Below are 16,548 nucleotides of genomic sequence, written 5' to 3' on the forward strand. Positions count from 1 at the left end.
GATCCATAGGGTGCCATAGGGATCCATAGGGTGACATAAGGATCCACAGGGTGCCATAAGGATCTATAGGGTGCCATAAAAACCCACAGGGTGCCATAGGGATCCATAGGGTGCCATAGGGATCCATAGACAGTGCTAAGGATGCATAGGTTCCCTTAAGACACCCTGCAGATCCATAGGTCACCTTTGGGTGCCATAGGGATCCATAGAGTGCCACAGGGATCCACAGGGTGCCATAAGGATCCATAGCATTGCCATAAGGATCCATAGGGTGCCATAGGGTGCCATAGGGACCCATAGCACTGCCATAAGGATCCATAGGGTGCCATAGGGATCCATAGGGTGCCATAGGGACCCATAGCACTGCCATAAGGATCGATAGGGTGCCATAGGGATCCATAGGGTGCCATAGGGACCCCAAAGCACTGCCTTAAGGATCCGTAGAGTGCCACAGGGATCCATAGGGTGTCTTAAGAATCCATAGGGCATGACTGGGATCCACAGGGTACCATTGGGATTTATAGGGATGCCCTGAGGGTGCATGGGGTGCCACAGGGACCCATAGAATCACAGAACCCCAGCACGGCCTGGGTCGCAAAGGCCCACAGCGCTCATCAGTTCCAACCCCTGCTGTGTGCAGGTCGCCAACCAGCAGCCCAGGCTGCCCAGAGCCACATCCAGCCTGGCCTCGGATGCCTGCAGGGATGGGATGAGCATCCACAGCCTCCTTGGGCAACCTGTGCCACTGCCTCACCACCCTCTGCATGAAAAACTGCCTCCTCACATCCAACCCAAACCTCCCCTGGCTCACTTTAAAGCCATTCCCCTTGTCCTGTCACCACCCACCCTCACAAACAGCCGTTCCCCTCCTGTTTATCCGCTCCCTCCAAGCACTGAAGGCCGCAATCAGGTCTCCCTGCAGCCTTCTCTTCTCTTCTCTTCTCTTCTCTTCTCTTCTCTTCTCTTCTCTTCTCTTCTCTTCTCTTCTCTTCTCTTCTCTTCTCTTCTCTTCTCTTCTCTTCTCTTCTCTTCTCTTCTCTTCTCTTCTCTTCTCTTCTCTTCTCTTCTCTTCTCTTCTCTTCTCTTCTCTTCTCTTCTCTTCTCTTCTCTTCTCCCAGCCGAACCAGCCCAGGTCCCTCAGCCTTTCCTCACAGCAGAGCTGCTCCAGCCCTCTGCTCACATCCAGCTCCTCGTCCACCAGGACCCCAGGTCCCCCTCCGCAGGGCTGCCCTCCAGCAGCTCTTCCCCCAGTCTGTACCACCTGGGTTTGCCCCGACCCAACGCCGCACCCTGCGCTTGGCCTTGCTGGACCTCGCCGGGTTCACCTGGGCCACCTCCCAGCTGCGCGGGTCCCCCTGCACGGCTCCTCCATTCTGCTGCAGCTCTGAAGTCCCACGGCTGCGGCAGCTGCAGCTCCTGAGCTGAGGGCTGCTCCTCTCTGACTCCTTGCTTGGTCCCCATCGGGTCATTTCCTGCGGTTATCAGCAATGTGGGGCAGCGAACGTTTCCCTCCTGTTGGCTCTTTGTTCGGAGGCCGTTACAGCACAGAAGAGCCCTGCTGGAGACATCAGTGGCAAAAGCAGTTATCCGGAGGCATCGCAGAGTGAGGCAGTGCGTTACAATTAGAAGAGCAAACCAAAGGCACAGACGGGCGCATAAGCTGAGGTTTCCCTTAAACAACCACTATTATCTTGGAAATAATAAGGAAAAACAAACACAACCAACTCGCAGAATTAAAAGTGCTCTCCTTGAACAAATGTATTATTGTAAAACTGATTATTACTAATTACTGATTGGAAAGACGCCGGCGATGTCGCCGCTGCGGTGTGGTAATGAAGGAGCCTCGCAGACCCCCAGAAATGCGATCCGTCTGCTCGGAGCCCTCCTGTTGTAATCAGGCTGAAGAGCCTCCGGGCGACGCTCCCAGGAGCACGGTTGGAACTGCAGGGAGTTGGACGAGCCGGGATGGCCTGTGCTGCTGCGCCGTGTCGGCGACACACAGGGCTGAGCCCCAGCCTCGGAATGGAAGCTGCCTTTCTTACGGTCATCTTCGTTCAGCGCTTCGATCCCGAACCTCCAGAAAGGAGCGCTGCTCCCCCAGCTGCCCTGCATGCTTGCACTGGGGTGGCTGGTGAGGCTCCTCTGCGATCTGTGCCGGTCAGCTGCGCTTTGTCTGGGTTACTGAGGGTCTGCACTGCACCCCAGGCTGCACTGACGCCCACCGCCCTCCAAAACCCGCCTGTGAGCGCGGGCGGTTGGCTCCTGTCACCAACGCTTGTTAAATCGACTCTGCCTTAAACCTGCCCGCTAAGCAAACGTATCGCCCTTATTTGGACCTCACAAGTTTTCCTGACAGATTATTTTGGTTTCCTGAAAGACGGATCGTCCTAAAGGTTTAAGTAACCAAATCACGTTCTACACTGTTAGAGAATCAAAGCCACGACGGATCTGCCTCCTCCAAGAGCGCCGGCCTTCAGGGAGCTCCGTCCCTGCCCGCTGGCCATGCAGGTGGCATTGCCTCGCACCCTGCAGCAGGAGGAGCAGAACTGAAGACAGAGTGGCTGAATAAAACAAAATAAAGCTATACAGCAGTAGCCTGTTTGCAAGTACGTTAAAGCCAGGCTTGGGCCTGGCACAGGTTGCCCAAGGAGGCTGTGGATGCTCATCCCATCCCTGCAGGCATCCGAGGCCAGGCTGGATGTGGCTCTGGGCAGCCTGGGCTGCTGGTTGGCGACCTGCACACAGCAGGGGTTGGAACTGATGAGCGCTGTGGGCCTTTGCGACCCAGGCCGTGCTGGGGTTCTGTGATTCTATGGGTTCCTATGGCATCCCTAGGGATCCTTATGGCATTCAGTGGATCCCTATGGCACCCTGTGGATCCCAATCACACCCAAAGGTGACCTATGGATCCACAGGGTGCCTTAAGGGAACCTATGCATCCTTAGCAGGTCTATGGATCCCGGTGGCACCCTGTGGATCCCTGTGCACCCCATGAGCTCCATGGGCAGCCCGGGCTGCTGGTTTGTGACCCTGCACACAGCAGGGGGTTGGAACTCAATGAGCACCGTGATGGTTTTCAACCCAGGCCATTCTAGGATTCCGTGGCAGCAACAACAAACCCAGCTGGGAGGAAGGGCTCTGCTTTCCATCTGCCCTTTGCTCCCCGTCCTGAATGCTGTCTGGAGCTGCATCTCCGGCTGGCCACCCACCAGGCTGCGCTCGGTGCTCAGCACCGCTGTGTGCAGTCAGATGGAGACGGCTGCTGGAGAGCGCACTGAGATGGAACTGCTGCGCGCACTTGTGATTAAAGCGGTCTGGGGCTCGAAAGAAAGAGATTCAGGGCTCAGTAATTCAGCTCTCTTCCATTCTTAAGGCAGGACTTGGATGAGATTTGACTGCTGACTCAGTATAATGCTTTTCTCTCCTGCTGGCTCTGGTGTGTGCATGTTTTGGTCTCCTTGGTGGAGATCCACATTTCCATCTCACCATCTGTGCCAATAAAAATATGAATAAGTGACTACAAAATGAATAGGCTATGTTTTCCTGCGCATCTAACTGCATACAGCGTGTTTTTGTCCAGCAGCTCACAAAAAAAGTCAGTGCCCTTCCTTGGGCGCTGCGCAATAAAGACGCTCAGTGTTCCTGCGTCCCGCATCGCATCCTGCTTTTAGCTGCATCACTTCTTCCTGGCATTTACGCCCACCTACCTGACACTGCACCTTCAGTCTCGGCAGTATCGCTCTCCTTTTAGGTGCCTTCACATTTGGAGTTGCTTCCTGAGCCAGTCCATGCAGTGACCCTGCAAAGCAGTTGGGTGGCACCACCGGCCAGAACGGGCAGAAGCACGCCGAGAGATGGCAGTGCGCGCCAGGGCTGCATTGCTCCCCTCCCTTCCAGGCTTTGCTTGGCGTTACCCACGGAGCAGCCCTGCCAAAATACACCGGGAGGAAACCGGCACCTGCCTCCGGCGTGTCTGCGCCTCGGCGCTCGTCCTCCTGCTTTGGAAATCACAACGGACTGGAAGAAAATCATGGAGTCACAGAACGGCCTGGGTTAAAAGGCCCGCAGCGCTCATCACTTCCAACCCCTGCTGTGTGCAGGTCGCCAACCAGCAGCCCAGGTGCCCAGAGCCACGTCCAGCCTGGCCTCGGCTGCCTGCAGGGACGCAGGGGCAGTAACCGAGAAGGCGCTGGTTTTATTTGTGGCACCGCTGTCAGTAACTTATGCAACTGTTTCACTTCTCTTGGAGCTGGAATCCCTTCTTGTTTGGAGGCTCTTCTGCTGCACTGCAGAGAGGTTTCTGTTTGTGCTTTAGGAAATCTGCTTTAGTATTTATTACCCCTTCTTGATAGGACAGGGAGGAGCGGTTTCAAACCGAGCCAGGGGAGGTTTAGGCTGGAAGAGAGGAGGGAGTTTTTCACACAGGTGCCGAGGCTCTGGAGCAGGCAGCCCGAGGACCGCGGATGCCCAACGAGGCCTTGCTGTGTTGAACCTCACAGGCTCAGCCCACCTTCCGAGCCCGCTGAGGTCCCTCTGAATGGCGTCCCCTCCTCCCGCCGTGTAGCAGCACCGCTCCGCTGGGTTCACATCAGCCAGCCTGACCACCGTCCCTGCCCTCGTCCTGAGCACCGCCTTCCCGTCTGGCTCAGAGCTCCTGGCTCCGCCAGCTGCTCTGCTGGGCTCTGCTGGGCTCTGCTGGGCTCTGCTGGGCTCTGCTGGGCTCTGCTGGGCTCTGCTGGGCTCTGCTGGCCCCGTCCCATCACTGCTCACCACTGAGCTCCTCCTGGAGCTCCTGGCCCCTCCGACAGGCTCAGCCCCTCTGTGACCACTGCCGGTGCGTAGGGAACAGAAACGCAGCATCTCCGCAAAGCAGCCGTGAACAGAGAGAGCCGACGTGAGCTGGAGGTGTTCAAGGGACGTTTGGGTGTTGTGCTGAGGGACACGGATTCGTGAGAACTACTGGGGGAGGTGGATGTGGGGGAGGTTGGACTGGGTGATCTTGTAGGTCTTTTCCAGCCTGGGTGATGCTGTGATGCTGTGATGCTGTGATGCTGTGATGCTGTGATGCTGTAACAGAATCACAGAATGGCCTGTGTTGGAAGGGACCCCAAGGATCACGAAGCTCCAACCCCCCACAGGCAGGGCCACCAACCTCCCCATCTCACAGCAGCCCAGGCTGCCCAGGGCCCCATCCTTGCTGGCCTTGAACACCTCCAGGGATGGACGGGGATCCACAGCCTCTCTGGCAGCTGCTCCAGCCTGTAACGTCTTCCTCCATCCCTGGCACTGGCATTTCAGATCCCTGTTCTGCTACAGTGGGAGAGAAGCCGTGAGTGCTGCTTGTCAGTGGTGATGAACCCTTCCTGCCACTCCTGGGTTCGATCCGTTGCAGACACTTTATCTGTGCACATTCACAAACACGAATATACCCGGGTTAAAGCGGGTAAACACAGCTTGCTCCCCTTTGCCCTGAAGCCGCTCAGCTGCTTTTTCCAGTTTTCGGCCCAGCTGGGTGTGGAGGAGCAGTGATGGGCAGCCGGCGCCCGCACCGCTCCGTGCTGCACGCAGAGCAGCTGCCGGCGCTGAAGAATTCAGTCTCTTTGCTGACGGGTCCTGAAGGTTCTCCACGTCCGTAATTACTGCGAGGAACTTCTGAAGTCTGACTGCGGGGAGACCCCACGTCGTGATGATGAGCGGGGCTGAGATGAGGACCAGCCTGGGGCTCCGCTTCTTTGACCCGCGTTCGGCTGCTGCCGAGCCCTGGGCACAGGCACGGATGCGGCGCGAGGAGTGAAGCTTCTGCTGCCGCTCCGCCGCCTTTAGCACACGGCCGACCGGCAGCCGGCACGGCGTCGACTTCAGCTTCAGCTTCGGCTTCGGCGGCGGAACATCGAGACGCGATGGAGAGAAAGCAGCCGCGGGTCCTGGCCGGGTATGGTCAGAAAAAGGCTGGGGAGCATCCCCTGCCCGGAGCTCATCGCTCCTTTCAGCAGCCCTGAGCTCAGTACAAAAGTCGCATTTTAACCCCTAATGTGTATTTCATTTGCACAAAGCAGTGCTGTGGCACCAGGGAAGGTGCGCAGATTGTAAAGTCGGAAGAAAATGTGCTGCCTCCTCTGCTCTGCACGAAAATGAGTCCAGAGGAGCATCACTAAGATGGGCAGAGGCCACTGAGATGCTCGGAGGGCTGGAGCAGCTCTGCTGTGAGGAAAGGCTGAGGGAACTGGGCTGGTTTGGCAGGGAGGAGAGGAGAGGAGAGGAGAGGAGAGGAGAGGAGAGGAGAGGAGAGGAGAGGAGAGGAGAGGAGAGGAGAGGAGAGGAGAGAGAGGAGAGGAGAGGAGAGGAGAGGAGAGGAGAGGAGAGGAAAGGAGAGGAGAGGAGAGGAGAGGAGAGGAGAGGAGAGGAGGGAGGGGAGGGAGGGGAGGGGAGGGGAGGGGAGGGGAGGGAGGGGAGGGGAGGGGAGAGGGGAGAGGAGAGGAGGAGAGAGAGGAGAGGAGAGAAGAGAAGAGAAGAGAAGAGAAGAGAAGAGAAGAGAAGAGAAGAGAAGAGAAGAGAAGAGAAGAGAAGAGAAGAGAAGAGAAGAGAAGAGAGAGAAGAGAAGAGAAGAGAAGAGAAGAGAAGAGAAGAGAAGAGAAGAGAAGAGAAGAGAAGAGAAAAAAAGGCTGCAGGGAGACCTGATTGCGGCCTTCAGCGCTTGGAGGGAGCGGATAAACAGGAGGGGAACGGCTGTTTGTGAGGGTGGGTGGTGACAGGACAAGGGGAATGGCTTTAAAGTGAGCCAGGGGAGGTTTGGGTTGGATGTGAGGAGGCAGTTTTTCATGCAGAGGGTGGTGAGGCAGTGGCACAGGTTGCCCAAGGAGGCTGTGGATGCTCATCCCACCCCTGCAGGCATCCGAGGCCAGGCTGGATGTGGCTCTGGGCAGCCTGGGCTGCTGGTTGGCGACCTGCACACAGCAGGGGTTGGAACTGATGAGCGCTGTGGGCCTTTGCGACCCAGGCCGTGCTGGGGTTCTGTGATTCTATGAAAAGACCAAAGTAACCGAGCACCGCCTTGCCGTGGATATGAGTTTTACAAGAACTCTGGCTTAAAGTAGCCAAGAATTCAGCAGACACACAGGGAAGTGGTTTCTGTAGCTGAAATTCTGTACCTCTGTGTCTGCAGCTGTTTGACCCCACCGCTCATCTGCTGCAGCTGTGATCTGCCCAGAACAGAACAGAGCCACCTGATGCTTTCCTCAGCGTGCACCCACACAGGTTATCATCTCAGCCTCCCCCCCCCCACGCGTGACCCCCAGCCCCACATCAGCACACGCCACCACCAGCGCCGACCCCACAGCACTGCGGTGCAGCAGCATCGCACCCATGCAGTGCACAGCCCTCCCTGCATCCTTGTATCCCTGGAGCCCTGCAGCCCTGTGTCCCTGGCTGCACTGCATCCCTGCATCCCTGCATCCCTGCATCCCTGGCTGAATTGCGTCCCTGGCCGCTCTGCACCCCTGCATCTCTGGCTGCCCTTCATCCCTGCCTGCACTGCATCCCTGGAGCCCTGCGTCCCTGTTGTCACCACATCCGTGGCTGCCCTGCATCACCCCAGCAGCGCTGCAGTTCCGCCCACGCCGCACCCCTGAGGGCACCGCACCCACAGCTGCACTGCACGGCTGCACTTTAATGGCTCAGGCCAGGAAGAGAGGTTTCCCATCTTCCCGCGCCAATTCCCGCAGGCACTCCAGCAGCACCAACGCGTCGGCCCTCAGCATGGGGGGCACCACGGCCAGCATCGCGTGCCGCAGCAGAGCGGGGCTGGGCGGGGGGCCGGGGGGCTCGGGCAGCTCGCAGAGGATGCCGTAGGTGTTGATCAGTGACTCGGCCACGGCGGGGTGCACGGCAGGGTTGTACCCCAGCAGCTTCAGGCGCTCCATCAGCGTGACGTAGCGGTGGCTCAGCGCGGCGCAGCGCTGCTCATCAAAGGAGCTGGACGTGGGGTTGAGCACCGACTGCAGGGATGGGGGGTGCGGGGCGGGGGTAGGAAGGAGAGAGGGACGTCGGTGGAGGGCCCAGACCGGCCCCGTTCCATCAATCACACCCCATCTCCATCCCCACCCCATCACAATCCCAGTCCCAGTCCCAATCCCATCCCCCTCCTTATCCCCATCCCAATCCTGTTCCATGAATCCTATCCCCATCCCACCCCACCCCACCCCATCCCATCCCACCCCACCCCACCCCACCCCAATCCCACCCCACACACCCCACACACCCCCAGGATCTTCTGGGGGATGTTGCTGACGGTGAAGCCGTAGAGCCGCGTCCGCTCGGGGAAGACGTGGCCGAGGATGCGCCGGTCCAGCTGGAAGGCCACCTCCCCCACCAGGCGCTCCCACTGCCGCCGCTCTGTGGGGTGGACCCTCCGTCACTCCAACCCCGGCCCCCCGGCCCTCTGTCACCCCGAAGCCGTCCCTCTGTCCCCACCCCAGCCCCGTCTCTTGTCCCTCTGTCGCCGTGACCCCAACCCGACTCCGTCCCTCCGTCCCCATCATCCCAACCCCGTCCTTCCGTCCCCCTGCCACTCCCCCCCCACCCCTCTGCCCCCTGACCCTGTCCCTCCTCCCTCTGTTACTGTCACCCCAAACCCTCCCTTCCGGCCCCGTGACCCCCCCCCGCATCCTTCTGTTCCCCTGACCCCGTCACTTGTCCCTCTGTCACCCTGACCTTGTCTCCCTCTGTCCCCACCCCAACCCCATCTCTTGTCCCTCTGTCACTGTGGCCCCAAACCCATCCCTCATCCCCCTGCCACCCAACCCCATCCCTCTGTCACCATGACCCCATCCCTTGTCCCTCTGTCACCCCAATGCCATCCTTTGTCCTTCTGTCACCGTCACTCCCTCCCTCTGTCCCCACGTGTCAGTGGGTTCCATGGGTGGGGATCATGAGGGGTGTGATGTGGGGACACGGATGGGGTGGGGGTGTGACATGGGGACAGGGGGATACCGGGACCACCCCAAACCCAGGGGGACACTGGGACCGAACCCGCAGGGGCCGCCCCGAACCCACGGGGACACCGGGACCCAAACCCACGGGGACACCGGGACCAAACCCACGGGGACACCGGGACCCAAACCCACGGGGACACCGGGACCCAGAACCCACGGGGACACCGGGACCCAAACCCACGGGGACACCGGGACCCAGAACCCACGGGGACACCGGGACCAAACCCACGGGGACACCGGGACCCAGAACCCACGGGACACCGGGACCCAGAACCCACGGGGACACCGGGACCCAGAACCCACAGGGACACCGGGACCCAGAACCCACGGGGACACCGGGACCGAACCCACGGGGACACCGGGACCCAGAACCCACGGGGACACCGGGACCCAGAACCCACGGGGACACCGGGACCCAGAACCCACGGGGGCCGCCCCGAACCCTCGTACCGCGGTGCCCGGGGCCCGACGCTGCCTCTGAGGAGGAGTCCTGGTCCGCATCGCGGTTCGGCTCCCGGGTCGGATCCGGGGTCGGGTCGCGGTCCGGGTCTCCGGTCGGCTCCCGGTCCGCACTGAGGCTCGGTTCCCGGCTGGGGTCCCGGCGCCGCGCCTCCGGCAGCCGCAGGTCCAGCGGGTGCTGCTGCTCCGCGGGCGGCGCGGCATCGGCCGTGCGGGAGTCGGGGGACAGCGGGGGGGTCGCGGCGCCGCGGAGCCACTCGGGGGGGCACGAAGTTCGTGCGTGGGGGGGGGCCGCAGGGGGCAGCGCGGGGAGCGCGGCGGGGGCACCTGGGGGGGGGAGAACAGTGATGTGGGGGAAGAGCTTGGGGGGGCGGGGGGTGGGATTGGGATGGAGTACGATGGAGTGGGATTGGGATTGAGATTGGGGGAATTAGGGTTGGGGTTGGGCGGTGGAGGGGCTGGAGTAAAATGAGATTGGGATTGGGATTGGGATTGGGATTGGGATTGGGGTTGGGATTGGGATTGGGGTTGGGATTGGGGTTAGGATGGGATTGGGGTTAGGATGGGATTGAGATTGAGATTGAGAGTGGGATGTCACTGGGATTGCTGTGGGATGGAATAGGGTTGTGGTTTGCATGGGAAAGGATGGGATTGGGATTGGGATTGGGATTGGGACTAGGAATGGGATGGGATGGGATTCAGTAGGATGGGGACAGGACAGGCATTGCAATGGTATGGGATTGGGACTGGGATTGGGATGGGATTTGAATTGGGATTGATTGGGATTGGAACTGGAATGAGTTGGTGATGGGATTAGGATAGGATGGGACAGAATTGGGATTAGGATTGGACCGGGATGGGTGGGACTGGGATGGGATGGGGATGAAATCGGGTTTGGGATTGGGATGGGGTGGTGTGGGGGTGGACTGGAATGAGATTGGGATCAGGGTGGGGTGGGATGGGATTGGGATTGAGATTGGGATTGGGGTGGTGGTAGATTGGGATGGGGAAGGGGGGATTGGGATTATGATTGGATTGGGATGGGATTGATATTGGATTGGAATTGAATTGGGATGGGGTGGGATGGGATGGGATGGGATGGGGATAAAGTGGGATTGGGGTTGAAATGGGATGGGAATGGCGTGGGATAGGGATTGGGATTTGGATGGGATGGGGTGGGATTGTGGTTGGGATGGGTTTTGGGGATTCAGATGGGATTGGAATTAGGATTGGAATATGATGAGGATGGGGACAGGAAGGAAATAAAATGGGATGGGATGGGATGGGGTGGGATGGGATGGGATGGGATGGGATGGGATGGGATGGGGTGGGATGGGGTGGGGTGGAAAGGGGTCCCAGCCCCCCCTTACTCTCATTGCCGCTGCGTGCCGGCACCCTCCCGGACACGATGTCGGAGCTGCTGTGCGGCCTCAGCACCGTCCACGTGCCGCCGCCAGAACCGCTGCGCCACGTCGACGTCCCGTCGGCGCCGGGCAGAGCGTCGGAGCTCCAGGCCGTGCTGCCGAACGGCAACGAGCCGGGGGGGCCCTGGGGGGTGGAGGTGAGCAGGGGGCAGCGGCGGTGGTGCCGGATGGCGGCCACGGTGCGTGCCAGCTCCTCGTTCTCGGCCAGCAGAGCCTGGATCTCCTCGTGCAGGAGGTCGTAGCATCGCAGCACGGCGGCCGCGTGCCCCCCCGGGGGTCTCCCCCCACCCGAGGCCGCCATCGCCCCCCTCCTGGAGGTTCGGGGAGGGGGTTCCGAGCGGGGTGTCACAGTGAGGGGACGTTCCGGGCGTCGCGGCGTCATGGCGCTGTGGCCTGGAAGGCAGCCCTATGGACACCGTGATGGGGGTGGGCACGGGGGGCGGCGGGGGGCCGTGGGGTGGGGGTAACGGGGGGGGGTAATGGGGTAGGGGGGAGCGGGGCGGGGGGAGTGGGGGTGGGGGTGGGGAGCAATGGCGTGGGGGTAAAGGAGGTGAGGCATAGGAATGGGGGCAATGGGGTGGGGGTAATGGGGTGGGAGTAATGGGGTGGGAGTAATGGGGTGAGGGCATTGGGGTGGGGGACTGGGTGGGGGGGGCAATGGGGTGGGGGTAACGGGGGCGAGGGCAATGGGATGGGGGCCAATGGCAGTGGGGACACTGGGAGGGGGGCATGGAGGGTTGGGGACATCGGGGTGGGGGACAGTGGAGGTGGGGGCGGTGGGGGTGGGATTAAGGGGGCGGAGGCATTGGGATGGGGGCACTGGGATTGTGGGCAATGGCAGAGGGGACATCGGGGTGAGATTGGGATGAGAACATCGGGGTGGGGGTGTTGGGGTGCGGACCCCCAGTCTCAGACCACAGGGGGCTTTGGGCACCGTGCTCCTATCAGTGCCCCCAGCGGAGGGCCCCTAAGGGAGCGTTCCCTGCAGATCCTCCCCGGCAGGGCGTCCCAGCGCGGTGCCCCCCGTGCAGTGACCCCAGTGGGGCGTCCCGGTGCGGTGTCCCCGTTGGGCTGTCCCCGACGGAACGTCCCCGACACATCGCCCCCAGTACGGCGACCCGGCGGGGTGTCCCCAGCCAGGTGTCCCGGCGCGGCGGCCCAACCCGACGGGACGCCCCCGACGGAGCGCCTCCGGCGCAGCGACTGCAGCTGGGCGTCCCATCGGGGTGTCCCCAACCCGGCGACCCCGGCGGGGCGTCCCGGCGTTGAGACCCCCCCGCTCGCCCCCCGCAGGAATCCCGCCGTCGCCCGCCGGGTGCCGCTGCACGGCGCGGCGGAGCCCCTCGCAGCCCCGGGATTCCCAGAGCCGCGGCCCCGCGCCGCAGCCCCGCACCGCGGCCGTCGAGAGCCGCCGACCGCCGCCGCCGGACGGTTCCGAGCCGCCGGACGTGGCCGAGGCGCTGGGCTCCGTCTTGGCCTCGTGTCACATCGGCGGCGCCGCGCCGGACGCCGCCATCGATCGCTCGTTCATCGCCGCCGGGTTGGCCGCGCGGACGCTGGAGGAATTCCTGAGCCACCGCCAGGCGCGAACCCCGAGCCCGGCCGCTACCGACGGCGACGGCGACAGCGACGGCGACGGCGACGGCGACGAGGGCGCCGCCAGAGCCGCCGCCGAGAGGAGCGGCCGCGGGCGCGGAGCCGGGCTGCCGGAGCGCGGGGCGGAGTGGCGCGCCGTGCGGGGCTGCTGCGCGGCCGTCCGGGTGCTGAGCGGCGCCGGGCGCTGGGAGCGGCGCGGGGACCGCGCGATCTGCGCCGAGCACGGAGCGGCCCGAGCCGCCGGGTTGGAGCAGCGCGACGAACGGCAGCGCCGCCGGCACCCCCCCGGCACCGAGCCCTGCGCCTGCGGCCCCGCCGCGCTCAGCCTGGCCGCAGCCGCGGGAGCGACGCACCGCGGGGGACAGCAGGTGGGGACCGGGCGGCGGCCGGGCGGGGGGCCGAGGGGTGGCACGGGGCGCATCATAACGTGGCACGTGGCAAATAATAAGTGGCACATGGCACATAACGTGGCACATCGCAACATGGCACATAACGTGGCACATCACAACATGGCACATCATAACATGGCACATAAGGTGGCACATCACAACATGGCACATCATAACATGGCACATCATAACATGGCACATGGCACATAACGTGGCACATCGCAACATGGCACATCACAACATGGCACATAACGTGGCACATTACAACATGGCACATCACAACACGGCACATCACAACATGGCACATAATGTGGCACATCACAACATGGCACATCACAACACGGCACATCACAACATGGCACATAATGTGGCACATCACAACACGGCACATCACAACATGGCACATCACAACATGGCACATCACAACATGGCACATCATAACATGGCACATCACAACATGGCACATCACAACATGGCACATAACGTGGCACATCACAACACGGCACATCACAACACGGCACATCACAACACGGCACATCACAACACGGCACATCACAACACGGCACATCGCAACATGGCACATCACAACACGGCACATCACAACACGGCACATCACAACACGGCACATCACAACACGGCACATCACAACACGGCACATCACAACACGGCACATCACAACATGGCACATAACGTGGCACATCATAACATGGCACATCACAACATGGCACATCACAACACGGCACATCACAACACGGCACATCACAACACGGCACATCACAACACGGCACATCACAACACGGCACATCGCAACACGGCACATCGCAACACGGCACATCACAACACGGCACATCGCAACATGGCACATCACAACACGGCACATCGCAACATGGCACATCACAACACGGCACATCGCAACACGGCACATCGCAACATGGCACATCACAACACGGCACATCCCAACACGGCACATCGCAACATGGCACATCACAACACGGCACATCACAACACGGCACATCGCAACATGGCACATCACAACATGGCACATCACAACATGGCACATCACAACACGGCACATCACAACACGGCACATCACAACATGGCACATCGCAACATGGCACATAACGTGGCACATCACAACACGGCACATCACAACATGGCACATAAGGTGGCACATCACAACATGGCACATCACAACATGGCACATCATAACATGGCACATGGCACATAACGTGGCACATTACAACATGGCACAACACAACATGGCACATAACGTGGCACATCACAACACGGCACATCACAACATGGCACATAAGGTGGCACATCACAACATGGCACATCACAACATGGCACATCACAACATGGCACATAACGTGGCACATCACAACACGGCACATCACAACATGGCACATCACAACATGGCACATCACAACATGGCACATAACGTGGCACATCACAACACGGCACATCACAACATGGCACATCACAACACGGCACATCACAACACGGCACATCACAACATGGCACATCGCAACATGGCACATAACGTGGCACATCACAACACGGCACATCACAACATGGCACATAAGGTGGCACATCACAACATGGCACATCACAACACGGCACATCACAAGGAGGCACGTGGCACCGGGCACAGAGTGCGAGGCACGTGGGACATGGCCTGTGACACTGCATGGCACGTGGCACACAGGACACGGCACGTGGTGGCACATAGCAAATAATGTGGCACGTGGCGGCACATGGCACACAGGACACAGCACATGGTGGCACATGGTGGCACCTGGCGGCACATGGCACACAGGACACGGCACGTGGTGGCACATGGTGGCACATGGTGGCACATGGCACACAGGACACGGCACGTGGTGGCACATGGTGGCACATGGCACACAGGACACGGCACGTGGTGGCACATGGTGGCACATGGCACACAGGACACAGCACGTGGTGGCACATGGTGGCACATGGCACACAGGACACGGCACGTGGTGGCACATGGTGGCACATGGCACACAGGACACGGCACGTGGTGGCACATGGCACACAGGACACAGCACGTGGTGGCACATGATGGCACATGGCACACAGGACACAGCACGTGGTGGCACATGGTGGCACCTGGTGGCACATGGCAGCACACAGGACACGGCACGTGGTGACACGTGAAATTTGGCACGTGAGCCCCCACGGGGGGAGGAGGGGCAGGACAGACGGGGGGGGGGGGGGGGGGTCTCCTTCTTCCTCCCTTCCGGCCCGCGCCCCCCCTCACCACCCCGTCTCCCCACAGCCCCCCCCGGCCCTGCCGTGCCACGCCGACCCCCAGCCGTGCCCCGCACACCCGCACGGCTGCGCCTGCGTCGCCCCACGGCGTCACCGCGAGCACCGCATCGCCACGAGGAGCGGCGAAGGAGCGGAGATGGGGGGCGGCGTTCGGCCCCCCCCGGAGCGCTGCCCCCAGCACCACCGGCAGCCCCGCCGGCAGAGCCCCCGCGCCCCCCCCCGCCAGTGCCAGGCTCTGAACGCGGTGCAGCTCATCACCAAAAGCTTCGAGCTGCGGGCGCAGCGCGACGCCGCGCGCGCCGAGAGGGACGGGCAGCGCTGTGCCCCCCCCGCGGGGGGAGGAAGGTGCCGCTGCTGCTGCTGCTGCTGCTGCGGCGGTGGGGGGCACCGGGGGGGGGGGTGCGGGGGGGGGCACGGAGAGGAGGAGGGGGGAGAACGGCGCTGAATAAAGAGCCGGTGACCAACCCCCTTGGATGCCGTGCGGCTGTTGCCGGGGGGGGTGCGGGGGGGGGGGGCTGCTTTGCTGGGGGGGGAGGATGGGGGGGGGGGAGGGGGGCAGGGGGGTCTCCTCCACCTTCCCCACTGAAGGATGAGGACGGGGGGGGGGAGGGAGGGTCTCCTCTTTCTTCCAAAATGTGGGATGAAGACGGGGGGGGGCACCGGGGGGGGGCACGGAGGGGAGGAGGGGGGAGAACGGCGCTGAATAAAGGGCCGGTGGTGACCCCCCCACCCCCACCCCCCCCATACCTCGGTTCCATTCAGCTGTTCCTGGGCTGGGAGGTGAGGGGGGGCTGATTTGATGGGAGAGAGGATCGGGGGGGGCGGGGGGGGGGTCTTCTTCCTCTGTTGGGGAACTGGGGGGGTGGGGGGGGGTCTCCTTCTTCCTCCCTGAGCAGGGCATGGGGCACCGGGACCCCCCTCCACCTCTGTTCCCCCCCCCACGGTTGGGCCACTGAGGACAGCAGCGGGGAAGGGGGGGGGGCTGCCGACCCGGGGGGGGCACACAGAAGCCTTGGGACTGAACTAAATGGAGTTTTATTAACAGCAGAACCGGAGCCGGGGGGTGGGGGGCGGGGGGGGGCTGTACTGCAGGACCCCCCCGGCACAATGGGGGCTACGTGCGGGAGGGGGGAACTGGGGGGGGCTCCGGGTCAAAGTGCTTCCAGTATTCAGCCATCCAACATTGGGGGGCGGCTGGGGGGGCTTCTGGGGGGGCGGGTCAAAGTACTTCCAGTGTTCAACCATTCAAAATCTGGGGGGAGCTTTGGGGGGGGCTTTTCACTGCTTTCTTTGGGGGGGGCTCTGCGTCAAAGTGCTTCCAGCATTCAGCCATCCAGTATTTGGGGGGGGGGGAGGAAGCTGGGCTTATTCACAGCTTTTTTGTGGGGGGGC

General features: G+C 61.8%; 2 protein-coding genes across 2 annotated transcripts; one reads left to right on the forward strand and one right to left on the reverse strand.

The window, feature by feature from the left end:
• Positions 1–7,646: 7,646 nt before the first annotated feature.
• Positions 7,647–10,174, reverse strand: SPATC1 (spermatogenesis and centriole associated 1). Its single transcript, XM_085214579.1, has 4 exons — positions 10,169–10,174; positions 9,441–9,810; positions 8,258–8,391; positions 7,647–7,994 (listed from the first exon to the last, which is right to left on the reverse strand). Exons 1-4 carry the CDS (start codon positions 10,172–10,174, stop codon positions 7,674–7,676), a joined length of 831 nt encoding a protein of 276 aa, XP_085070705.1. The 3' UTR covers positions 7,647–7,673.
• Positions 10,175–10,781: 607 nt separating this feature from the next.
• On the forward strand, positions 10,782–15,601 carry LOC146542086 (uncharacterized). The gene is made up of 3 exons (XM_085214580.1): positions 10,782–11,010; positions 12,167–12,837; positions 15,164–15,601. Exons 1-3 carry the CDS (start codon positions 10,782–10,784, stop codon positions 15,599–15,601), a joined length of 1,338 nt encoding a protein of 445 aa, XP_085070706.1.
• The last annotated feature ends 947 nt before the right edge of the window (positions 15,602–16,548 follow it).

Source organism: Meleagris gallopavo, chromosome 32 (genome assembly GCF_905368555.1).
Source record: "Meleagris gallopavo chromosome 32, MGAL_WU_HG_1.1, whole genome shotgun sequence".
In the NCBI taxonomy this organism is placed as follows: domain Eukaryota; kingdom Metazoa; phylum Chordata; class Aves; order Galliformes; family Phasianidae; genus Meleagris; species Meleagris gallopavo.